At 41.2% G+C, this 26,350-nt stretch overlaps 1 protein-coding gene across 1 annotated transcript in view; it reads right to left on the bottom strand.

Annotated features, from left to right (window-relative positions):
• The window catches only part of LAMA2 (laminin subunit alpha 2), a 472,624-nt gene that overhangs the window by 268,910 nt on the left and 177,364 nt on the right, over window positions 1-26,350 (bottom strand). The window contains exons 5-10 of the mRNA XM_074948401.1: window positions 19,910-20,089; window positions 17,070-17,159; window positions 15,580-15,697; window positions 13,972-14,150; window positions 11,497-11,596; window positions 6,466-6,626 (exon numbers count right to left, since the gene is read on the bottom strand). Of these exons, the coding sequence (XP_074804502.1) occupies window positions 6,466-6,626; window positions 11,497-11,596; window positions 13,972-14,150; window positions 15,580-15,697; window positions 17,070-17,159; window positions 19,910-20,089 (828 nt within the window). The remainder of the gene's footprint in view (window positions 1-6,465; window positions 6,627-11,496; window positions 11,597-13,971; window positions 14,151-15,579; window positions 15,698-17,069; window positions 17,160-19,909; window positions 20,090-26,350) is intronic.

Raw genomic sequence — 26,350 nt, 5'->3', positions numbered from 1 at the left:
GTCCCTGAAGAGGGATGGGGAAGGGAGGTTGGAAGGGAGGTAGAAATCAGTTGAAGACCGTATCACAGTTTCCTTTTCCTTAGGACCCACTAATACATGATGATGTGCGTCCAAATGCTTAACAAGTGGGATAAGCATTTGGCAAAAATAGCACTCAGGAAAGATGGCACTATGGGGAGTGTATACTGTCCTCAACCAACAGGTCAAAATCATTGCTTAGATAATCCAGATCGCCTAGAAGAGCTGGTAGCTGCCGAGGGAGGTGGAGGAGGAAGATGTATCTTGTAACTCCTTCCCTTTTTTTTTAGACAGGTCCTGGGAACGTGGCAAAAAGAGCTGAAACCATTGGGAATGCTGTGGGTGGAACGGCTTTATTTTTTGTGGCCAGTGTATAGATCCTCAGTGACTTAAGGGTCACCCTTGAATCCTTAAGGCTATGTAGCCTCTGATCAGTTTTACTGGACAACAGCCTTCAAATGTGAGGTCTTGAATTGTTTGTTGCACCTCTGGAGAGAGGCCTGATGCCTGCAGGCAAGATAAATGCCTTATCATGATGGCAGAGGCCATAACTTGAGCTGTGGAATCTGCCCCATCCAGGCTCACCGGCAATGCCATTCTGGCGATTAATTTGCCTTACTTCGCCAAAGAAGAGAATTCCTGAAGTTCAATGACAAGCTTCCTGATGAGGCAAAGTAGGATATTATCCGACAGGCTGAAATCGTATCAACCCAGCAGAGCTTGCTGGTTTGCGATCCTGAGCTGTAAACTCCCAGTGGAATAAAATTTCCTGCTAAACGGATCTAGATTGTTTTGCTTCCTTTCTCTTCAGAGTAGAGGCCTGGTGTCCTTGCCTCTCCTTTTTTGTTGGTGGCTGCAACCACCAGGGAGCCTGGAGAAGGGTGGTTGTAAAAGTGTTCAAAACCCCTTAGGGAGAGGGAGGCAGAGAAGAAGGGGTAAGTCATAAAATCTTGATGGGCTCCAGGACAGCTTAATTAATAGGGAGAGCTACCGTAGAGGGACCTGCAGAAGCTAAAATACCCACAAGCCCGTGACACCTTTCTTTTATCTCTTCTGCCTGGATATCTAGAGCTACAGTCACCCTCCTCAACAAGGAGCTCTAAAATCATCAGGAGGGGAAGAGGTAGAGTCAGTCACTACTGCCTCATCAGGCAACATAGAAGAGGCTAAGGTTGTTGAGGAGGTACCATGGATGGTGTTCCATGAAGGAGGAGTGCTGGGCAGAGACGGGCTCCATCTTACGAAGAGAGGGAAGAGCATCTTTGCGAGCAGGCTGGCTAACCTAGTAAGGAGGGCTTTAAACTAGGTTCACCGGGGGAAGGAGACCAAAGCCCTGAGGTAAGTGGGAAAGCGGGATACCGGGAGGAAGCACAGGCAGGAATGTCTGCGAGGGGAGGGCTCCTGCCTCATACTGGGAATGAGGGGCGATCAACAGGTTATCTCAAGTGCTTATATACAAATGCACAAAGCCTTGGAAACAAGCAGGGAGAACTGGAGGTCCTGGTGATGTCAAGGAACTATGACGTGATTGGAATAACAGAGACTTGGTGGGATAACTCACATGACTGGAGTACAGTCATGGATGGTTATAAACTGTTCAGGAAGGACAGGCAGGGCAGAAAAGGTGGGGGAGTAGCACTGTATGTAAGGGAGCAGTATGACTGCTCAGAGCTCCGGTACGAAACTGTGGAAAAACCTGAGTGTCTCTGGATTAAGTTTAGAAGTGTGTGCAACAAGAGTGACGTAGTGGTGGGAGTCTGCTATAGACCACCGGACCAGGGGGATGAGGTGGATGAGGCTTTCTTCCGGCAACTCACGGAAGCTACTAGATCGCATGCCCTGATTCTCATGGGTGACTTTAATTTTCCTGATATCTGCTGGGAGAGCAATACAGCAGTGCATAGACAATCCAGGAAGTTTTTGGAAAGCGTAGGGGACAATTTCCTGGCGCAAGTGCTAGGGGAGCCAACTAGGGGGGGTGCTTTTCTTGACCTGCTGCTCACAAACCGGGTAGAATTAGTGGGGGAAGCAAAAGTGGATGGGAATCTGGGAGGCAGTGACCATGAGTTGGTTGAGTTCAGGATCCTGACGCAGGGAAGAAAGGTAAGCAGCAGGATACGGACCCTGGACTTCAGGAAAGCAGACTTCGACTCCCTCAGGGAACAGATGGCCAGGATCCCCTGGGGGACTAACATGAAGGGGAAGGGAGTCCAGGAGAGCTGGCTGTATTTCAAGGAATCCCTGTTGAGGTTACAGGGACAAACCATCCCGATGAGTCGAAAGAATAGTAAATATGGCAGGCGACCAGCTTGGCTTAATGGTGAAATCCTAGCGGATCTTAAACATAAAAAAGAAGCTTACAAGAAGTGGAAGGTTGGACATATGACCAGGGAAGAGTATAAAAATATTGCTCGGGCATGTAGGAAAGATATCAGGAGGGCCAAATCGCACCTGGAGCTGCAGCTAGCAAGAGATGTCAAGAGTAACAAGAAGGGTTTCTTCAGGTATGTTGGCAACAAGAAGAAAGCCAAGGAAAGTGTGGGCCCCTTACTGAATGAGGGAGGCAACCTAGTGACAGAGGATGTGGAAAAAGCTAATGTACTCAATGCTTTTTTTGCCTCTGTTTTCACTAACAAGGTCAGCTCCCAGACTGCTGCGCTGGGCATCGCAGAATGGGGAAGAGATGGCCAGCCCTCTGTGGAGATAGAGGTGGTTAGGGACTATTTAGAAAAGCTGGACATGCACAAGTCCATGGGGCCGGACGAGTTACATCCGAGAGTGCTGAAGGAATTGGCGGCTGTGATTGCAGAGCCCTTGGCCATTATCTTTGAAAACTCGTGGCGAACGGGGGAAGTCCCGGATGACTGGAAAAAGGCTAATGTAGTGCCAATCTTTAAAAAAGGGAAGAAGGAGGATCCTGGGAACTACAGGCCAGTCAGCCTCACCTCAGTCCCTGGAAAAATCATGGAGCAGGTCCTCAAAGAATCAATCCTGAAGCACTTACATGAGAGGAAAGTGATCAGGAACAGTCAGCATGGATTCACCAAGGGAAGGTCATGCCTGACTAATCTAATCGCCTTTTATGATGAGATTACTGGTTCTGTGGATGAAGGGAAAGCAGTGGATGTATTGTTTCTTGACTTTAGCAAAGCTTTTGACACGGTCTCCCACAGTATTCTTGTCAGCAAGTTAAGGAAGTATGGGCTGGATGAATGCACTATAAGGTGGGTAGAAAGCTGGCTAGATTGTCGGGCTCAACGGGTAGTGATCAATGGCTCCATGTCTAGTTGGCAGCCGGTGTCAAGTGGAGTGCCCCAGGGGTCGGTCCTGGGGCCGGTTTTGTTCAATATCTTCATAAATGATCTGGAGGATGGTGTGGATTGCACTCTCAGCAAATTTGCAGATGATACTAAACTGGGAGGAGTGGTAGATACGCTGGAGGGGAGGGATAGGATACAGAAGGACCTAGACAAATTGGAGGATTGGGCCAAAAGAAATCTGATGAGGTTCAATAAGGATAAGTGCAGGGTCCTGCACTTAGGATGGAAGAATCCAATGCACCGCTACAGACTAGGCAGCAGTTCTGCGGAAAAGGACCTAGGGGTGACAGTGGACGAGAAGCTGGATATGAGTCAACAGTGTGCCCTTGTTGCCAAGAAGGCCAATGGCATTTTGGGATGTATAAGTAGGGGCATAGCGAGCAGATCGAGGGACGTGATCGTTCCCCTCTATTCGACACTGGTGAGGCCTCATCTGGAGTACTGTGTCCAGTTTTGGGCCCCACACTACAAGAAGGATGTGGATAAATTGGAGAGAGTCCAGCGAAGGGCAACAAAAATGATTAGGGGTCTAGAGCACATGACTTATGAAGAGAGGCTGAGGGAGCTGGGATTGTTTAGTCTGCAGAAGAGAAGAATGAGGGGGGATTTGATAGCTGCTTTCAACTACCTGAAAGGGGGTTCCAAAGAGGATGGCTCTAGACTGTTCTCAATGGTAGCAGATGACAGAACGAGGAGTAATGGTCTCAAGTTGCAATGGGGGAGGTTTAGATTGGATATTAGGAAAAACTTTTTCACTAAGAGGGTGGTGAAACACTGGAATGCGTTACCTAGGGAGGTGGTAGAATCTCCTTCCTTAGAGGTTTTTAAGGTCAGGCTTGACAAAGCCCTGGCTGGGATGATTTAACTGGGAATTGGTCCTGCTTCAAGCAGGGGGTTGGACTAGATGACCTTCTGGGGTCCCTTCCAACCCTGATATTCTATGATTCTATGATTCTATGATTCCTCCAATCCCTCTACTGGGGAGTCCCAAGCATGCAGCTCCACTTTCATGGTACCAATACTGGTACCAGGGGAAGGAAGATGGTGACCTTCTTGCAGATGCTCCAGGCTGACATAGTAGGGTGGGGAGGCAGCAGAGAGGTTCTGGAATGTGGAGGGAAGCCCCAAGAGGTCTGGAAGGGTTACTGGTATGGAGGTTGAAAACCAGCTCTATGCAGACCACTGACTATTAGGATGATGAGGCTGTGGACAGTATCACAGCAGGCAAGCCCCCCACTGGGGCTGCTGGGCATACTCAGGTCAGAACACAAAGGATCTGAGTCTGAGGAGGAGTCTATCTCCTCTGAGCATTGGAGAGCTGAACCCATTCGTACCGAGGAGAGAGGTTCCGAGTCTTGGGAAGAGGGTATCAGCCAAATCATTGCTGGCTTGCCTGTAGATGCAATCCTACATAAAGGTGCCACAAGAGTAGAAGTGGCTGGTACTGAGCAGTGCTCTGAGACTGGGCCGGAGCATGTGGTTCTGCTATCAGTACCATGCAAGGCTCTTGAATCACAGGAGAAGCTGGTACTGACAAATTAAGCAACTCTCAGGTTGCCTCGAAAGCCTGAGGTGTCAACAGCACTGGAAAGGGCTCCTAGGCTTGAGGTACCACTAGGGGTGCCAACCCTTTGAGAAATGGTCTCAGCCTCCCTTCCTGGCTCACCCTGTGCCTGGGGGTGTGACTTTTTTGAGCGCATGTCTGAGTTCTTGTGAGCACTCAGTGCTTCTCCTTGCAGGATGGTGGTATCAAATCTTTATTAGACTCATGCAGTCTCTTCTTAGGCTCCTGTGGCACAGATCTGCCTGAGGACCCTGTCAGAACAGGAGGAGCACTCCTAGGAGACTTGGACATGCTTGGAACCCATTTGGAATGGGGGCAGGTTCTGATGATGGATGGAGTGCTGACTCCATGAGCAGATACTCGCGTCTGGCAGCCCTTCCCTTTTTCCAACTGGGACCCTCTACAAGTGTGACATTTGTCACTTACATGCGCCTCTCCCACAGACTTAAGGTAGGTGCGGTATGGGTCACTCACTGGCATAGACCTGTTACATGAACAACAGGCCTTAAAGCCAGGAGAGGACGGCATCAGTCTGGTACCAATCCCAGTACCCAATCAGGCATCAGCAACTGTACACTAAAAAGACTGTATTCCAAACTTATCCCTAAAACTAACTAGTTACAGATATGCTATACAAGACTACAAACTAATGTTACAGGTACTGTTTACACTAAGGGAGGGAAGCTATTCCTCCCCTTTATTCGGCATTGGTGAGGCCTCATCTGGGGTAGTGTGTCCAATTTTGGGCCCCACACTACAAGAAGGATGTGGAAAAACTGGAAAGAGTCTAGTGTAGGGCAACAAAAATGATTAGTGGGCTGGAACACATGACTTATGAGGAGAGGCTGAGGGAACTGGGATTATTTAGCCTGAAGAAGAGAAGAATGAGGGAGGATTGGATAGCTGCTTTCAACTACCTGAAAGGGGGTTCCAAAGAGGATGGATCTAGACTGTTCTCAGTGGTACCAGATGACAGAACAAGGAGTAATGGTCTCAAGTTGCAGTGGGGGAGGTTTAGGTTGGATATTAGGAAAACCTTTTTCACTAGGAGGGTGGTGAAGCACTGGAATGGGTTACCTAGGGAGGTGGTGGAATCTTCTTCCTTAGAGGTTTTTAAGGTCAGGCTGGGGTGATTTAGTTGGGGATTGGTCCTGCTTTGAGCAGGGGGTTGGACTAGATGACCTCGTGAGGTCCCTTTCAACCCTGATATTCTATGATTCTATCATTCTACATGACGAATCAAAGATGGCAGCTCCAACAACAACCATTACTTGCGGCAGGAGGGAACTGAGGAAGGACGGGGGCAACACAGTTCTTTATACTTGTGTGCAGTGGCATGAGGCACCAGAGGGCGCTCACGCTGCCCTGATAGGTTCTGGTAGGGGAAAAATCTCCAACTGTGCATAAGGTGTGCACGCACCCAAAGTGGAACAGATGTGTGCAATCACTCGAAGAAAAAGAACAGCATAACAACATTGCAATGATGATAGAGGATAATGGGTTTTAATTTCTCATATCATCAATGGTGAATTAGTATGGCTGAAAATAGTTTGACACTCATACCTTGCAAATGCAGGATCCTATGCAAGGGTCATCATTCAAGCTGCCTTTCACAGAGCAGCTACAGGCCATACAGTCAGGATAACCCTTGTAACCCAACGCACATCGACTGCAGCTTTCACCTGCATAGCCAGTCTTGCAGTGGCAGAATCCAGGGAGCATGCCTATGGAAAGTAAAAGAAAACACTAAACCCACATATGTATTGATTTATCTTTATTATGAGTTATTTGTACTATGATTGCAAGGATTGGGGCCACACCTGTGTTCAGCATTGTACAGGCATAAATTGTGTGCACAGAGCATGCCCTGAAAAGCTGACAATCCTAGGGCCAGTGTGCCGCTCTTACTCCTATTGAATAGCACCTTAACCCAACAAGACATCCTCCAGAAATCAATGGGACTGCTCCATGAGTAAAGTAGTACTACTAAATGTGAGGGGTGGTGGCAGCATCTAGGTCTCATTTATCCCACACTGTCTGAGCAGGCTTTACATTTAAAATAAACAGCTGTCATTAAGATTTAGCATTACATATACAAATACGTGGGCAAAAAAAATGGCAGCATAACGGAGTCTCTGATTCAGGAAGCATCCAACCCCTGGAGCTGTTACAGGTTGTTTAAAAGCAAAATTAATATTTTATTATTATTTATTATTTATTTCACCCCACAGTAGAGTGCCTTGGATGAAGAGGTGGGTTGATTCAGTCAAGGATCGCTGTCTAATTTTTAGAGCAGTGGACTGGGAGTCAGGTCTCAGAGGTCCCAGCTCTGCCACTGACTTGGGTGATTACGGACTGAACCATTTAAACTTCTGTGCTTCAGTTTATCCACTGGTAACATAGATTACCGATGGGCTAAAGAGGTCACTGTTTAATCTGGCAAATCTTTGCATGGATTATGGCCTTTCAAATCCAAAACCAAGGGTTGTTCAGGTCAGAGCTCCATTTTATCCATACCAAAGGTTGTAGCGAGGGTATGGTTTCATAAAAGATTCTGGTTCTGGCCCTTATCTATATTGAACATAAACCTATCACACAGGACTATTATGAAAATCAGTGTTTAATGAGCACTTTGAGAGTCAAATATTAAAATGTGCTATTTATGCCAGAAGCATCATTATTTACCTTTAGAATTATCTGTGGAACATACTAGGACAGTAGGAAAAATACTGCTATTGAAACGTACGGTATGATGGTCATAATGGGAACTATACAATAAAAAATAAATGTTTTTACTGAAACAATTCCAGATCATTTGGGAATATAATTCTCCAACCTGTTTTCTGATCTATCCAAACCTCATTATGCAATTTTCTATAGTATCTTCTTGTAGCAATGGCCAATTGTTAATTGTACCAAATATATAAAGTACTCCTGCACTGGGCCAGAGAGAGACATTTTAATTATTATTCATACTCAATAATCCTCAGCTTTGACATACCCAGAGTACACATCCTGCAACCTCCATCTCAGTGAGAAGCACTCATTACTAGCCTATACCCCCAGTCATCATCATCTTCCCATTTAAATTTAAGAATTATAACCTGTTTATTGCTTGGTGTGCCACATGCTTCAGAAGCAGATTTCCATTTTACATCATGCAAACAATTTCTCCTTAAACAACCAGCCAGCTCCTCTGGAATGTGTTTCAATATATCTAATGTGTATTCATTCTGATTTGCAAGTATATAGAGAAATTTCATTGGAATGGATCATGTTTCTCAGCCTTTCATTCAGACAAGAAACAGACTCTTTTCAGTTTACAAATACTCAGGTAAATTGGCTTTTTTCAGTTGCTGTCTTGGATGAGAGGTTTTTTGCTATCTTCTCTGAAATAGAGATTCTGTCAAGGTAGCATATTATGGGCTCAATACATAGTACTTCCTTCACAACTGGCTGGGTACAATATTTTTTTTTAGTACATAGGGTTTCATTGAGCTAGTGAACACATATTCAAGACAGAAATGAACAGGGATCTGTAAGGGAAAAGTTTGAATCTGTGCCTAGCTGTTACAGTGATGCTTGCCGTATAAGAGCTGTTGTGACAACTGGTCTATAACTTTTGCCTGCTTAGGAATTTACCATGGAAGTAGGTCATGTTATTTTCAGTAAAACATGTTATTAACAGGTGCAAGAGAATCAGACAGAGAAATTAAATTAGTCAAAATGTAATAGGCCAAGTTGATATGATTCAAGGACTGTGTTAAAATTATACTTGTTAAAAATAGGAGACGTGGAATCAGAGGTTAATGAGCCAAAATTGGCATATCTGATATTAGGCCTAATTGGAGGTCAAAATAATGATGGGATGGGCTATTCCACTCATAACTCCCTTTTGGGGTCCTTAAAAGAAAGAGATTTTTGTAGGGAAAGTACAAAAGAACAAAACGGAAAACAGACAGAAAGAACAGACAGACTCTACTGGAAGGAGCTTCGCCAGCATGGCTGCCACCTCCGCCTTCCTGGGAACCCAGCCCTTCATCATCCTAATCCTGATCAGAACAGGCCAGAAAGAGAGGGACCCAGGTGACATTGCACCCCTACCAGCTCCAGCTGAATCCCAAACTCCACATGGGATTACTGCTATTATCATCCTTGATCCCATCTAAGAGACTATCAAACAAGACTTCTAAGACTTTAACAACAACAGCACCACCAACAGTTCTAGTCCCAAAGATTTTACAATCTAAGACAACAGGCAATGAGTAACAAATAACTGGAGGTAATAGGGAGTAACGATAAAGGTACTGTGACCAGAAATGTGATTGTGTAGCCTAGTTGTATGCACAGATGGTTTTGAGTTTGCTAATTTTAAATATATATAAGATAAACTATCAGAACTCCCTTACTGGCCCTCTAGCCAGCCATCACAAATTGTCCTTTCCCATAAGCATCATAGTAGAAAAGGATCTTGTGGAGGGACTTCAAGGAGGAAGGAAGAGTGGCTTTACAGCCTTTTTCAGTGAGGGTGTTCTGTCCTTCTGCACAGACTGCTTCAGGGAGGGTATTCCATGAATGAAGGCTGGCATGGAAAAAAGACGGGAGGAGTTACTGGAGATGTGGACAAATGGACAACTGAGGCTGGTATCATTGGCAGAATAAAGAGTTGGAAGGCAATATGAAAAGATACAAGAACAAGTAAGTAAGGAGGGACAGAGGTGTTAGAGACCTTAAAGGTGACCGGGATGTGGGCGTGAGCCTGTATCTGATATGGTAGAGAAGACAGAGCCAGCACAGAAACTAAAAGCGTGTTCTAACACAGATGGAGCTGAAGAGGGTTGTCAGGAAGGAGGAGCTTCCGTCAACCTAGGAGATGATGAGGGTCTAGACAAAAGGTTTAATGGTGTGAAGAGAGGGGAAAAAATGTCCAAGACATCCAGGTAGACATGTTAAAGAGAGAAATTGAAATATGGAATTGGATGGATTGAGACACTAGAGAACAACTGTGGAGAAAGATGAGGAGTGGATCAACGATGAAGCTCTGAAGGACACCACCAGAAAGAGGAAAAGGTGAGCAGCAGAACCTATCAGAAGAAACACTGGTGCAATGACTACAGAGGCAGGAGGAGAACCAGGGGAAGACAAGAATCACAAAAGCAAGGGAGGATAAAGTTTCAAGAAGGACATGTGGATGCAGTTATTTTGAAGCAGGTTTAAAATCCTGCTCCGCACAGTACAAAACTCTGTAGAATGCCCCCTACTGTAGTTAGTTCAGTAGGTATGAGAAATAAACTGCACTGTAGCTGACAGCTACCTGGAGACACGCATGCATGTGTGGCACCACATTTCTTTAATTAAGGCCTTCTTCTCTCAGAATGATAGCCTCATTATTTTACTAAAGAGACAGAACATCAGCAGTAGCAGATGTTTGAATAAAAGGGGTCCCTTTTAATAGCATTCGGTTTTTTAAGTCCTTCATCTATAACCTGTATAATCTATAACCTGTGCACTCTCATCAACAGGTTTGCTAAAAGACATCACATTGTCTTGCTGTGTCTTTTCTAACCCTGGGAGTCATGTTCTTTTCAGTTTCTACACAATTTCCTCTTAATCTGTGTGATATACTGTTCCTTTCACTTCTGTATTAATCAGGCTCTATCATTCTATCTAGAATCTTTAATCCTGTTATTTAACTGATGTAATCAGTACATGGCTGATGTAGTAGATTTTGTACCTCTGGGCTCTGTATTTATAGCTCTGTTGTGCTTCTTTTATGTTCCATTGAATTACTTGGGGAAAAAAAGATCACTGGAGTATCTCTTATCAATAGTGTACAATTAGTCCAATTAAACAAATCTCTTAAAACCTGACCTTGAAGTTTTGCTGCACCCCAACCAAATGTCAACAATAAAAAAACACTGTCTCCAAGCTACAAGAAAGCAGCATGTTCTCTATTTGAAGGTGGCTCTTACAGAGAAACCAAGGTGAAAAATTTATAATCCTACAGTAATAATAGAGATGGTAGGTAAATGTGACATCTTTCAAAGGGACTTTTCCTAGTTTTCAAATGCAAATAGGCACTCAGAAGAAAAAAGAGGATAAGATTAAGGTTCTGCTTTATTTTAATCTCTGTCTCTGAAAGAGAAAGCTCTCTGCTCTTGGCAAGAGGACTAGAAAATCCTTTACAAGGATGCAACTGCATGCTGTGTGCTTCATGCATGCATCTTGCTTCCCAGCACAGAATTAGGAGACATGCTATAGGCTGAGTTTGGGGAGAGGTCTAGTGTGTCTGTGTATTGGAATGTCAGTATCTACTATATTTCAGAGAAGCCTGGAATAATTGGGAAAGCCAACATAGAAAAGTTCAGTTGGAAATATTCTTCCCAATGTGCACATGCCTGCGGGCTGCAAAACTGAAAGATAGTATGAAAGAATGCTGTGAGAGCACAGGCGGATTAGTGACCACGTGAATGAATTAGCACTGGTCTGCTGTGAGGGCTGGCTCAGTGAAGGGAGATAATTCAGCTTTCATTTTAACAATGTTGGTCACAATGTTTAGCACTGTAACTGTAATCTAACTGTCAGGGATCTCACCTCCTTCCGCATGTTTCTCATCCTTGACACAAGTAACATGTAAAGACCCAACTGGATCACAGAAACATGGCCGGCATGGGTTAGGGTCATCTGGTAATACCTACCAGAAACAAATACAAGTACAAAAAAACCCCAGTGAGTTTCAAAGCTAAATCTTACCTTTTAAAAATTAGAAACTGGTACATAAATTTAAAGAAACAACCAAAAAAAAAATCAGGATCGAATCATGCTGTGTTTAGGGTTTGTTTCAAAAACTGAAACAGCATTGTTCACTCAGTCTATTAGTTTGTTATTCAGTCTGCATGTTAATCTTAGCAAATTTTTACCAAAGAGACGCTCAAGTAATTGAGGCCCCAAATTTAGTTTATTAAAGGAAAACAGTTGTATATAAACTAATGTTAACAGAAATGTTTTTATAATTTTTTTAATTACAGGGAGTGAAAGCATGCTTTAGTTTTTAAACCTCTTTGGGTTTCTAGTAGCTAAATTCTGCAGCACTGTGATAATGAATGAGAAGCATGGATTGAAATTTATTGTAAGTGGAGTAGTTCAGTTACACGGTCCAAGACGAGTGAAAAACAATAATTAAACTGCAGGATAAATGAAGAAAAGTGAACACTAGACAACTGAACAATTTGCTTTCACCTTCCCTTTTCCCACCTTAAAAAGGAACCACAGACAAGACCCACATTTTATTATAACAGTATGCCTGGGACAAAAAGTAAAAAGTGCAGAGAAATCTAGGTGTACATATTCCATCATTCTCTTTTTCCCGTGGGCAGCAGAGGATTTATATGGAAAGGGATGGAACTTATATTGATTATGACTGGCAAGTGCAATCATATTTCCCTCTGTGAGTACCCCATCATTTTGGGACCCCATGTAGGTGTTCGTTTCAAGTGTCCTTAAGGTCAGTTGACCTCTACTTGGTGTTGCTTGATGAACTGGGCACAAGCAGTAAAGAGCTATCATGTTGGTTGTAAAAGCTTATTAACACTTCCATTCTGTGCCTGATCCCCAACAACTCAGGGGACCAGACCCAATACAGATTGAACCCTGTGTATCCTCACCCTTATTCCAAGATTCAGCATTTTTACCATAGATAAACCAACATCTCTGAACACGGAAAGCTACCAAAACCACACTGAACCTTGAGAATATTTTCATAGTCTTTTTCCATTATTAGGAAGAAAGAACATTCTCACAGTAAGACAAAGAAGTTAGAGTGGTATTTTCAAAAATTCCTAAGTGACTTAAGAGCACAGTTCTTATTGACAGTCTATGGAACTTGTGCTCCTATATGTCTTTCATGCACTTCTGAAAATACCACCATATGACTTGGGAGGTGAGAGTTCTATTCAAAGGCTGGTCATACTCTTTCTTTGTGACCTTGGACAAGTCACTTAGCCCTACATTTTCAAAAGTCTGGCCTTCGTACTCTATTTTCAGAAGCTTGTCCACATTTTCTATACTCATAATTGACTGTGGACACAAAAATTACTAGTTGGAGAACTGCTTAAATTTTGCTCCAAAATCAGTTTAACCATCCAGCTGCTGACAAAAGACCAAAACTCTTTCTTCTACATGCTTTGAAGACAAAATGCAACCTTGCTACATAGGGGGAATTTTTAATTTTTTTCATTTGTTGTTAGCCTCCATGGTAATAGAGGGAAGTTCAATCAGGCCCAGTGGCCAGACTTTGCTGAACTGAAGGCCACAATGATAATGTACCAGGAACCTCCAGGAATCCAAGAGGCACATCCAAACAGAATAGAGAGCAGCTCTCTGGATCTTTAACACAGAGTGAAGACAGCTCATGGAGATAACAGATCCCAGTATGCCATGCTTCTTCTCATGGCCTCAATTCAGACTGAGATGGAGCATCATCTTCTGGAATTTACGGTAGCATTTCCACAGACCATATCTCTCTCTACTGAAGTGGAAGGAATCCCCAGGATATATGGTAGAATTTTGTTGACTATGTCTGGTTTGCAACTGCATTTTGGCCATGCCTGATAAAGGTCAGGTGATGCTAACAGATTAAATATAATATAGCAGTACTTCTAAATCAAAGACCTTAAACCAATTAGAGATTCTCCTTTCTCCCAATTTCCTCACCACCCCCAACAACTACAGCAATATCTCTCTGCTTTCTGAGAGTGTATGTTGAAATTCTCTATGATGCAAAAGCTGTGTTTGCAGGATTGCATCTTCCTTTAATTCAAACTGAAGTACTAGCTGGAGGCTCTGACCTTAAGTACATTCCTTCATATCAACACAATTTGCTTTCATATTCCTGTGAACATCTACTTTACAGATTTCCAACTGTGAAAGGCGACTAGTTGGCTGTCAGAATTAGAACTTAACCTTCATAAAATGGCAATCAAAAGTGTGTCTTCTCTACTTAATAACCTAACTCCCCACACAGAAGTGATAGCTTGAACTACTTAGAAGCGACAGCAGAGCATACTTTACCCCTTTTGGCCTGAAGTAGCCATCAGTGCAGGTCTCACAGTTTATGCCTGCAGTATTGTGTGTACAATTAATACACACTCCACCCCCAGTGTATTCTCCATGGATATTCAAACTCCGATTTCTGTCTGCAATATTCTGATCATAGTAACATTCCTTAGTCTTCCCATGACAATTGCATTCTGAAAAAGAAACAACTGTAATAGCAAACCTCACACCCAGGCTACAGACATGCAGAAATAACATTTTTACTGAAGTATTAACAACATCCTTTCATCATTTTGACATCTATACCATGAACATGCTACAAGATACAAGGACTACAAAGAATCTATTGAGATGTTAAAACTGTTAGCAACATTAACATTCACCAAAGCTAGAAAGGAAGCTTAATGGAAGTACTTCATCTACATATAATGCGTGTTGGAGATGGTCACAACAAAGACTTTGAATCCAAACTTCTTCAAATTTCAGGACAGTTCAAATTTGAATCTTCAGATCCAAAATTGCCCCCCTTTGGCTTTTGTCCCAGGCTGGACCCAAAATTACAAGAGGACAATATTCTGGTTCGCTTCATGAGATTTTCACTATTAAAATGTGTAAAACAGTCTGCAAGATTTCAGTACTATTGAATCAACCCTTTTATCATGATTTGGCCTCAGACCCCAAACCCTAGGCTCAACTTAACCAGGATCTAAACTCCACCTCCCTGGCCAACCTCTAATATTTTCATGTGTGTTATAAACGAGTTTGGTGCCTGGTTTGTATAAATGTAGAATTCTGGTAATTATCAATTCCTAAATTTAATAAAGAGGAATCCCTGATCCAAAGCCCACTGAACTCAGAGGGAGTCTTTCCATTGACTTCAGCATGCTTTGGATCAGACTCTATGGGCTCATCTGCACTATTTAGGTACAGCCCTACACCTAAAGGGCTGCAAAGAGCATTAGAATAAATGCATCTGCACTCCTGTAGCCATATGAACACTCATGTACAGTAGTATTGCATTTTAATAGGTTCAGAAATTAAGGTGCTTTGTGAACATCAGTGTTAACTATTATTATTAGAGATAGGAGAAATTCCAGCTTTTTGAACTTTCTTTTCATTCCAAATCAGAATGAAAAGTTGAATATCAATATTTTCCAGAAAATGTAAATTTAGAAAAAATGATTTGGAAATATCAAATTATTTCATTTAGACAATGTTGAAACATTTCATATAAATATATAAATATCTTAGTCAAAATGAATTGAAATTAACCATTTTTACCTTATCGAAACAAAATGAGAAAGTCAAAACAAATTGTTTTGATATTCTCCTATTGAAAATTTCACCAAAATTGACATTCTCACAAAACATTTTAATTTTGACAAAACTCTATTTTTCGGTGGAAATCTGTTTAATCAAAACTTTTTCAACCATGTCTATTAATTATATGGTTAAATATAGCATAGTGGATCTAAACAACATGTGGTTTACATTTACAATCACTTGCAAATGTTATTTTGAAGTTAAATGAATTCTCCAGAGGCTTAAGGACTAAATACTACTCAGAGTAACCAGGAGTTAAGCTAACACTTTTTTATTTTGCTTTGCTTTTTTATAATTTACCTTCACACTCAGACTTGACCAGGAATGTCCCAGCTTGCCAAGGCTTTTGATGAAAACCGGGACAGCAATGATCACAACTGTCTCCACATGTGTTGTGCTCACATTCACAAGTAGATCTCTAATTTACATTAAAAAAAAAAAGAAAACAAAGTACTAACACAGCATGATGTTATAACAAAGCAAAGACAAGAGCTTTGAGACAGGTGGAGGTTAGGAATACATGCAAACCAGCCCGCCTATGACTGACAACCTCTCTTATATTATCCAGTTTTCTTCAATGGTCCTTTACAATCTATTCATCATATTTTTATAATGATCTTAAATATTTCAGACCTGTGCCTTTCCAGCAATACATTTATGCAAATTACTGCAAGCAAAGTGATCTACAACGGATTACAGGTATATTTCATTTTTTTTAATGTATTATAGTTTTAACACAATTCAGACAACGAATATTTGCATAGTGGCAGAACAGGGTACTTCACCCCACTGCAATTGACATTAAAAAAAAGAAAACAAAGTATTGCATAGGCAGAACATCGAAACAGAATTTTCTGTAGAACCCTTTCTGGTTCTGCAATGTTACCATCACTCTTCCAAGGCAAGCCTAATGGAAAGGCATAGCTCTAGGGTTATGATTGTAGTCTGACAGTTGTTCTTTGAGAATAACTGCAGAAATGGTTCAGCATTTGTTATGCAGATCTTATGAAAAAGGCCTATAAGAATAAAACCAACAGGATTCTATAGAAATTACTCAAAACTATAGATATTTTTACAGAATGAGATTTTTCGAGAGGGCTTTTGAAATATCCTATTTCACTGTATAGCAGGGATATGATTTTGTATTAAATTCTATAGGATGGTTCAGAATCCCATAGAAAGATTATCATTTTCTATAAAATTCTACAGGACTTCTCCATAAGGGAAAGCTGAGTGCGATCTCACACTGTTGAATGCTAGTAGCATTACAGATAAATTCAGCAATTTCATTTTAGTGTTAATGTGTGCATACATGTGTATGGAATTGAGAAGAAGGTGGAGAATCCGCCTTAAACTGAATTCCTTGTTTGATTATGTTCTGATAGAGCTGAACTTGAGTGGAAAGCTAAAAATATAGAAAAAGAAATTATAACCATTAAATTGGTGATGTTTGTTTGTTTGAGAAGAATCATGATGAATACCATGGAAGGAATAGAAAGACTGAGGGCATTCAGTTTCCAAAGCTAAATCATGTAACTTCCTGTCAGTGCTGGAGAGTTTCCAAAATGAATGGATTTATTCAAAGTCTTTTTTTTTTAACGAGAAAATCTTTCACTGTTACTGTGATGGTGGATTTCAAAGTCCATCATTCTGACTGCCAATGTTATTTCACCCGGCACAGGTTTCGGTTATATTGTCTAAGTGGGGAACAGACATCAATTCACAGAACTCTGTCAATGGGGAATATTCGTTCTCTACACCATGAATAAAGAGCCTAGAAATATACGTACGTTAGTTGCTGGATCCAAAGGACAAGCCCTTGCATGGCCAGAACAGATACACATGCCTCCAACAGATATATCTTTTACAGAATAGTAATACTGTAAGACAAAACAGAGAAGGAATTGCCAAATGGATTGCAAGCTGCAGGTGGCCAAGTACTGAAACTGCTTATTTTATTTCCTTTTTATTTATTACAAAAACAGCAGATGGTATGGTAGGTAACTGCTTCCTGAACATCAGATTCAGGCTTCAGTGAAAAAGAAAAGGGATCAAATTCTCTGCTGGTGTAAATTGTCATTGCTCCATTGAAGTCAGAGGAGCTGCACCAATTTATACAGTCTAGAATTTGGCTCACAGTTCACATACAGCACACAGATATAGAAAACATAAAGGCTAAATATTCAGAACATAAAAGAGCAGGTCATATATGTCGATTTTACCCCTGTGACGGAAGAAAGCTCAGAACCCATGGTGAAAGTACACTAACAGTAATGGTACAAAATCACTCAGCAAATACATACTATGTGTTAAAGGAAGAACCGTTTTTTTTTTGTTTGTTTGTTTGTTTTTAAACAAATGCTATGTAACAAAGGCCTTTAGTCATCTCAATAAGGTAATGCTTTGGCATGCCCCGGACAGTGAGAAGCACATTTAAAATCTCCTGCTGGTCTGCAGATTTACCTGATAGGAAATGGGGGTGGAGAGAAGGGAGAGTTCCCTATCCTGATTAATGTACTTATGGTCTGTCAGTCCACCCACTGACCATTCCCTTCCGATTTTGGTGGGGATAAATGGCCCAGACAAAAGCAAGGAGTGCATCCATGGTGGTGAAAGAATACCTGCAATATCCTCCAAATAAACAGGCTTCAGTAGGGCTGAAACTGCTTATATATGGGAGAGATTTATGGCTGGTCTTACAGATCCCACACTAGAACCCCCACATGCACGTAACCATGCAAAACTTAATTAGCAGTAGCACTGCTGCACGAGATTCTGTAGAAGACTGAAGACAAGGTCTGGCTTGGCAGGGACCTCTCCTCCCCCAGCCTAATTAGATTGAAAATATCCCCTAACAAAGCTGAACACTCCCACTCTTCTTAGTCTTTCCTCAGATGGAAGTCTTCACATTCCTCTGATATTTGTCATTGCCTGTCTCTGCACACCTTATATTTCTGCCATATCCTTTTTGCAAGGAGGGAGCAGAACTGAACACTGTTCTCCAGATGAGGACATACCACTGCTTTACCTAAAGGCATTATAATAATTTCAGTATTACTTTCCATTCTAACATTTTTAAACCACTGGTGCATCATGAACAAAGCTTTTTCACTGAGCTATTGCAATGTCTTTTTTTATGAGTAGTTACAATTAATTTTAAACCAGCAAAATATATGAGCAGTTCAAATTATTCCTTCCACTGTGCATTACCATGAATTTGTCAAAAGCCAATTTCAGTTGCCATCTTGTTGACTATTCACCTAGTCTGGTTAGGGTCCACTGAAGTGCCTCACATTTTTCTATAATCTTGGCTAGCCTGTGTAATTTTGGGTTATTTTCAAATTTTCAAATTTTGCTAATTCACTACTCACCCCCTTTTCCAGGTCATTAATACATTAAACAATAGTAGATCTAGTATGTAACTGTAGGGACATATTTAAAATTATTAAACTGTTGCCATATTGAAAATTGACCATTTTTGCCTAACCTTTGTTTTCTGCCACTTAGCCTAAAGGTTACTCTAAACATATGTCAGCCAATATGGCCCCAAAGAGGGTCTGTTGCGGCAGCAGGGAATGGGTGGGTGGGTGGGATACAAGGGAATAACAGTTATGCCCTCTTTCCCCTGTCCACACCATCTGGATGCAGCTGCCATAGGTAGGAAATAGTACAGAAACCACTGTGCTAGTTCTAGCTACCTGTGGATCCTCCTACTGGTGCTTGAGCAGCACAAGGCGGCCTTATCTAGATGATTCAGTTGTCAAGCCTGCCTCGTTTAGAACAGCTGTGCATCCTGTCTTGAGATATGAGCAATTAGCTTCCAGACTATTACTGTCTACAGTTAGGAACTATTAAAATAAATAACACTCATAGCAATGGAAGAATCATTGTTCCACCTTAAAGACATATTGTCAGTAAGTGGGGAAGGGTAATCAGATTTTGACCTCAGGGATTTACAAGGTTTATTTTCCCCTCACAAAAATTATTCCCGACCCCAAACGCTCAAGTTTACCTAGTTGCCAGCTGGTGTTCACACAGCTGGGAAGTTTCCTACAAGCACTAGTGTAACACCAGACAAAGTCCTGAAACTTTAGCTACCAGATGGAATATGTCTTTGAAATGACAACATATAGAGTAAAACACTAAACGATGCAGAGATGAGAACGAAAGCACTGCACGCCTCCTTTTCTTATACACTAAAACATGTTTTAAAACGGATATGAATAATTATAATGAAAGAAATATCTTGAATTAAAACGTTAACGCCAGTATGATCCAAAGGATATTGAGGAGATGGCATGAGGGGCAAAAGACATTATCTGGCAACAGTCTCCTGCAGATCATCTGTACAATAATCCCACAAATCTTTACAGCCAGAGTAGCACTGCTACTGGTTCTTCACGTTAATAACACCATTAAACTGAAAATACAAACAAACTTTCCCTTCTGCTGAGGTGAAAAAAAAAAGACTGAAGAAAGGGGAGCTATTTATTTGCCACTGGGAGTTTGACAGCAAAGAGAAGCTATTCATATTCTTCCAAGATTTCCTGTGGTGATCAAAGGCAGATACAATATTAGTAAGGATAGTCCAGCATCTATTATACAGTTCTATGCCTTTACCAGAACTTACCCTCCTTGTAACTATGTGGTCAATTTCATTGGGATCTTTGTTTGCAAACATCATTAAATCAGCATTCAGTGTCCGTATCCTCTGAAATCTCAGTCGAATAAAGCGAGCTGAGGTGAATTCCAGCAATACTTGGGAAGGATCATCAGCACTAGGTCGTCCATTGATCAGTGATGTGTGAATCTAAAGACAGAATTATTGAAATGATCAGATTAAATGAATATTGCTTGTGAAGATGCCAGCAAATGTCACAGTTATGGTGTTAAACCAGATAAGGAGGCAGGGGACCATGTACTATTTCAAATATTTTCTTTTTTAGAAAGCAAATATCCCCCTGCCTCCAAAAAACTGATTTATTGTATATTGAACAGCTTCTAGAACAACTGGCTCCAACCAATATATAAATCATAAATAATAATATGTCCAAACCAAATGCAGATAAATTCTCCTGTTCTAGACTGACCTCCTATTAAGTCATTGGGCAAGAAATTTAAGAAAAGGGATTATGCGGGAAGTGTTCTTGGAAAAGTTCTGCCAGAAGAAAACATCAAATGTAATAAAATACCATTCTTGAGCACTTTGTGGAAAACCAAAACATTTTACTCTATGGTCTGGAGTGTTAACTTTTGATTGGTGTATCTTTATTAGATGATTTCTTGAGGTCCCTTCCAGAACTACATTCTATTATTCTATCACTAGCTGATGAACAAAAAGAACATGACTCCATTTTCAGATCCCAGATTGAATACGCAGGACTGGAGTGGAGAATGAAGGAGTTGTAGCAAAGTGACCATGATAGGGTTAACTAGGTTGCCCAGAGTGTTACAGGATAGAGCCTTGCTTCACTCATCCCTGACTTCCTTTTGAAAGTAAGAGTTTTCTCCCTCCCACTCCAATGTTCCCTCTAATTTTTGACAGGCCATGTGCGCAAAAAATTTCTTCTGTGCAAACTGTTGTACTTCTGTGCAAATTTCTGTGCACACGGTGTTTCGCTGTGTGCCTGGGGTTTAGGATCTGTGTGTGCGCGCACACACGCACAGCTTAGAGGGAACAGTGTCCCACACACACTTTGAGGCAGTGGAATAAAGCAGCAAATTCCTGCCTACAGTCCTGTGAGTCAAGAGTTTTGTTTTGTTTTGTTGGACTGAACACTTGCTTTACAAAAGGATTTATCTGTATTATTTTTATGACTATCATATTCACCTGAGTTCATTTGTTTGATATAATCCTGCCTGACTGAATGGAATTAAATCAAAGGATGCTGCCAAAGGGGATGTAAACAGGGAACAATACAATGACCAAGATCAGTTACCACCAGAGAGCATATCAAGGGATCTTACGGAAACCATGGGGGACCTATTTGTTGGGAAATGACCATTTACCTGTCTCCAAGCATGCTGGCAGATTAATTTTTCTCAGTTCTGAACCTATGATCAACGGGGCACTAAACTAATAAAGAGCCTGAGCTTGAGAAAAAGGAGGTGTGAGCAAGCAGCAGCTGTTCAGTGGGAAACATGAATGAGAGAGAGAGAGAACTGCAGAGGAACATGCTTCCAGCCTGTCTTTTCCAGCCCAGCGACAAAGTTAACTGGGCTAGGTGGTAACTGCCAAAACTTGCAAGGGAAGGATAAAGTTTAGGTGAGACCAGATACCTATAGATTTTTGTTGTTTAAACACTTCTCTGTGCCTGCTGTGTACTTTTGGGTGAATAAACAAAACATATGGAAAGAGAGAGGCTGACACCCCGGTATCTAGTCGGAGAGTGGTAGAACTGTGGGATACCACCCAGAGAGCGGTGAAGGTAGCAGAACCTGTCACCTGAGTGATACCCTTGAGAGGGGCTGTATAAGATGCCACTCAGCCTGTAACTGTGACAGTATGCTGGGAATGGGGGGGGGGGTTGTAGCCTTGTGGGAAGAGTGCAGAAAAAGTGCCTACAGGACAGACTGGGGGAGATTACCGGTGCCCCTGAACATTACAGCTGGCAACTAGGAATGACCTTTTTACTTACAAAAAGGCCAAGTTGAATCTGGAAGTCATTGTGACATGGACATGGAGCCCCCATAATGGTAGTTTTATAGAATGCTTTTTCAGAGTAAAACTACACTTCAAAAGGCTCCATGGGTCTATCTGCCAGGAACCCATCTCTTCTGTAAGCTAACACAGTAACAGTAATGATTTCCATTTATGCTGTATCTTTCATACAGAATGAACATTAAGAACTATATAATCCCATTTTAAATCTATATAGGCATCACTTTACATACCCACTCAAATGTAGCCACCTCTTTGGTGAAATGTGGTGCCTGTTAAACATTGCACACCAACACTACACCTCGGTTTCGGAGAATAAATGAGGAGTATGTTATCAAATTGAATGTGTAGGGGGAATTTAGGTAGGCGAAATGTAATTACCCAAATAATTTCTCCTTCTTTTCAGCATCTGTGAAGAAATCATTAATTTCCCCCAAGAAACATTTTAGAATCTCCATTAATAGTGCAGACTAAGATGTTCCTACTTCTTAGAAGAGAACAGAGTACCTAGGAAACATTTGCCATTAAATCAGGAATATGAAGCTAGAATTATAACTATGACTCATTTAAATATGTTTTTTTAAAAAGAAGTTTCAGCTTTTGACTAATAAAATATTGTTTCAATTTAACACTTTTATAATAAGATTTTAGTGTTTTTCAAGAGAATACATTCATTTTTTCAAACTCTTGCACTTCCTGAAAGCACTATTAGCATGCCGGATGATACTCAAGGAAAGAGGAAGATGTGGTCATTGCCCAGGGCGGTTGTTTTGCCACCAAGGTGGAAAATGTTTTTGGCACCTCCCAAGCCGAGTGTGGCGGGGGAGCGGAAAGGCCAGGCAGATCAGCAGAGCAAAAACAAACAAAAACTGCCTGGGGGATGAGGCCCACCCCTTCACCCCAATGTTGATTAGGCACCCAGAGCGACAGCCCCTGTTCCTGCCCCAGGAGCTTACGATTCAGCCCCAAGAACTGTCCCAAACAGTCTAGAGTTATCTGAGGTACTTATATGGCCTCCATTATCATAGTATCTGAGCACCTCACAGTTTTTAATGTATGTCTCTAAGCCCTGTGAAGTAAGACAGTGCTAATATCCCCCTTTTACTGATGGGGAGCTGAGGCAGAGAGAGGCTGAATGACTTGCTCAAGGACACACAGGTATTCTGTGGCAAAGCTGAGAATTGAACGTGAGTCTTTCAATCCCAGACAAGTGCCCAAACCACAGAGCCATCCTGACAAATAAAACCCCAGTTAGGAAACAATCTCATGCTTTTCACATCTTGCAGTTGCATTTATTAATAACCAATTCAACAGGTCATTGATTTCATTGGAGCACTTTGCTGAATTAGGTAGTATTCAATACAAGGGCATCAGAATCTGGCCTGATATCTGCAGTGATAGCTGTATGTCCTCAAATAGTTCTAGCTACCAAATAAACTCTTTTCTAGATTCATTTTGGAGTCTAAGCTCTTTTACAACTACTGCACATCTGTCTGCTGAAACCTCAGTCACATTTATCTAAACAGGGATTTCTTTGTCCTTCCATTTCTAATAGATCTTGTGCTTGGAATAGAGAAAAATTCCAATGATGACCTTAAAGCTGTCTGTAAAGCACCTGTAGCTTCAAAGGGGACTTTTTCTCTCTGTTTTAATGAAATAGACACAACATTTGTGCTTCACATGGCAGTATGGTTTCAACTTAAAATCAACGCAAATTTCAACAAATAAGGTTGTTTTTTATTTTAAATCATGCAAATTTTCTCATTTAAATGAATAAACCATATGATAGCTTCTTGAGGAATTCAACAAAACAGTATTTCTTCTACTCACAGCTTTGGTATTTGAAGTGAGCTACTTTGCCAAGCAATCTACTGAGTGCAGTCAGTCCCAAGCTGTTTTGGGGATATAAAAAACCTCAGCTGTTTGGCTATGTTGCTCGAAACCTTCACGTTCAATTTCCTTTCAAATAAACTATATCACTGGCTGGGATGTTTTCACTGGTGCAATATCTATGTGCTGATGGTTAAATAAACTAGTCTAGGTCCTGATTTTACTGGAAGCTGTAATTCTTTTGTAAACGATGAATGCATCTCAGTTGAACCTGTCTCAGAGATGCATTAGGAGAATACCAGCTCTTCAAAGTAACCTTTGTTTACCAACATAGCACCCCTTTGTTCCACTCCTCACCAGTTTACTTTGGATTTCGTAGTAAAGCCATTGTCATATCAAGCCTGGTATACTACCTAAGGCAAGACAGTGGGTAATACTTGAGATATTTCTGAGGAAGATGAATATCCCCCTTTATACATCTTACCAGTAGTGCCATGGAAGGGGAAATTCCTTTCTGGCCCCTGCAGGAAGCTTCTATCCTGAAGCATAACAATAAATTATTGAGGAGTGGGAGGCAGACATTTTATTCTTAAAATTATTAAAAGCAGGACATATTGTGAAATATTCCTGAAACATTATGCAAAAGCATTAAATATATGAAGATGGATAATAAGCAGTATAACAGTCAAATGAGTTTTATACAGTTATTTGGTAACTGTATAAGGTCCCGTTTGCTGGTTATCCAAATATTTTAGCTCAGCTACAACATACCTGGTTTAACCCACCATTTTGTCTAATTATTTCTACTGGTAGTTTTATTTGCTGCAACCTTCAATAATGGAATGATGGAATAAACCCATTGTAAACAATTCATTTTCAACTCATTTAAATTACTATTGGCAAATCAATCCCTTAGCAGCTAGTTCATGGAGCCTAAAGAGAAAAACTCTGTGGGTGTTTCTTCACTTGAGCTTTTAAATTAGGATCCTAAGCTCATAATTTCAGACATCATTAGAGTTGTTTTCAAAACAGAAAAAAAAATAGACTGGAAGCACACGTAACAGATGATTTCTAACCAGATGACTTCTCATAGCCTGTGTCATAATGTTCCTACATAAAATAGTTAGAATTCCTTTCTCTGTATAATACATAGTGTATTAAACAGAGTTTGCAGCATTTCTAATAAATGTCTGACTCTCTTAGTAAATTAATAGTTTATTATACCAAAGACCAGTTCCTATTCTATGTATTGTTAATGACTACAGAGCTGCTTGAAATGCAATGCTTTGAACTTGCAGGAAAATGTCAAGGGCTGTGCATGCAGACTCTAACTCAGCTAACTCATTCCCCCAAAGAATACAGGCAAATATCAGCTTAATGAACTGTTTAGCAAATAGTATTGTGTCATTGACAGCTATGCCCTACAGCTTAGGCTAAGTAGGACTTCCTCTCTTCAGTTCTACTTTGCTTACTTTTGTCATCTTCTTGTTTCAATTGCACCTGAAACTTAAATTGCTTCCCCTAGCCATTCCTCTTCTACAGTACTGCAATTCTTGCATTTGTCATTTTTGGATGAAAAATAATTTGTCAAAGACATTGTCCTCCATGAGATATTTAAACAGATTGTTACTTGTCAAAGCAATAGTTATTAATAAGTCATAGTATAATACAGAATTCAATTCTCCTGAAAGTATATTTGTCATTTTCCCTTTGTTGCTGCAGCAACTAAGACGAAACATTATATTCAGTTGAAAGTTTCAGCAATAGTTGTGCATATCTAAACCTATAAAGGATTTAGCCAACAGATACGAAGCACCGTACCCTTACAAAGACAGCCCTGCTTGGTTCTGTACTATTGGCTTCTCAGAACATACTTGTAAATGTTAATCTCATTCATGTCACTCTGCAGACTCCTTAGCCCCTTAAAAAAAGGCTCTTGCTTCTTTTGTGTTCAGGACTAAACAGCAGAATGTGCTAAATTGGTTGGGGGAAAAAGGCTGAAGGCTCATCTCTTACAGGAAGTACAATTTTCTCAAAAATGCAAAATTCTGGAGCCCTTTTTATATGTGGATTGTGTTTTTTAAGGAGATTGGTAACAGGATCTAGAATCTTCAACCTCCAGGTTGCCAGTTTGAGCCTTTGTTAGTTTGTCAGCAATTCAAAGTTATCATTTGTAGGCTATTTGGTGCTTGATCCAAATTCCCTTGAAGTCATTGGGGATCAGGCCTTTGATCCCTCTGAAAAATTAATTGGTGGTATCAGTCCAAGTTTACAGATGTCAACATCGCAAAACTACTGCCTAAATTGGTAGTTTTAGCAGTCAGGCTAAGGACTGAAGGTATGGCTACATTGCAATTAGACACCTGCAGCTGGCCTGTGCCAGCTGACTCAGGCCCACAGGACTCAGGCTAAGGGACTATTTAAATTCGGAGTAGACACTCAGACTGCAGCTCGAACTCTGGGACCCTTCCATCATCCTCGAACCAGAGCCCCAGCCTAAGCCCAAATGACTATGTAACCCACACTCCTCCTGGGTGTGGCGTTCTGTCCCATCTAATGGCACCAAGACTACTTAAAGAG

This window comes from Natator depressus, chromosome 3 (assembly GCF_965152275.1).
Source record: "Natator depressus isolate rNatDep1 chromosome 3, rNatDep2.hap1, whole genome shotgun sequence".
Lineage (NCBI taxonomy): Eukaryota > Metazoa > Chordata > Testudines > Cheloniidae > Natator > Natator depressus.
The sequence above is the reverse complement of the archived record's forward strand: the minus strand, read 5'-3'. Positions and strand labels throughout refer to the sequence as shown.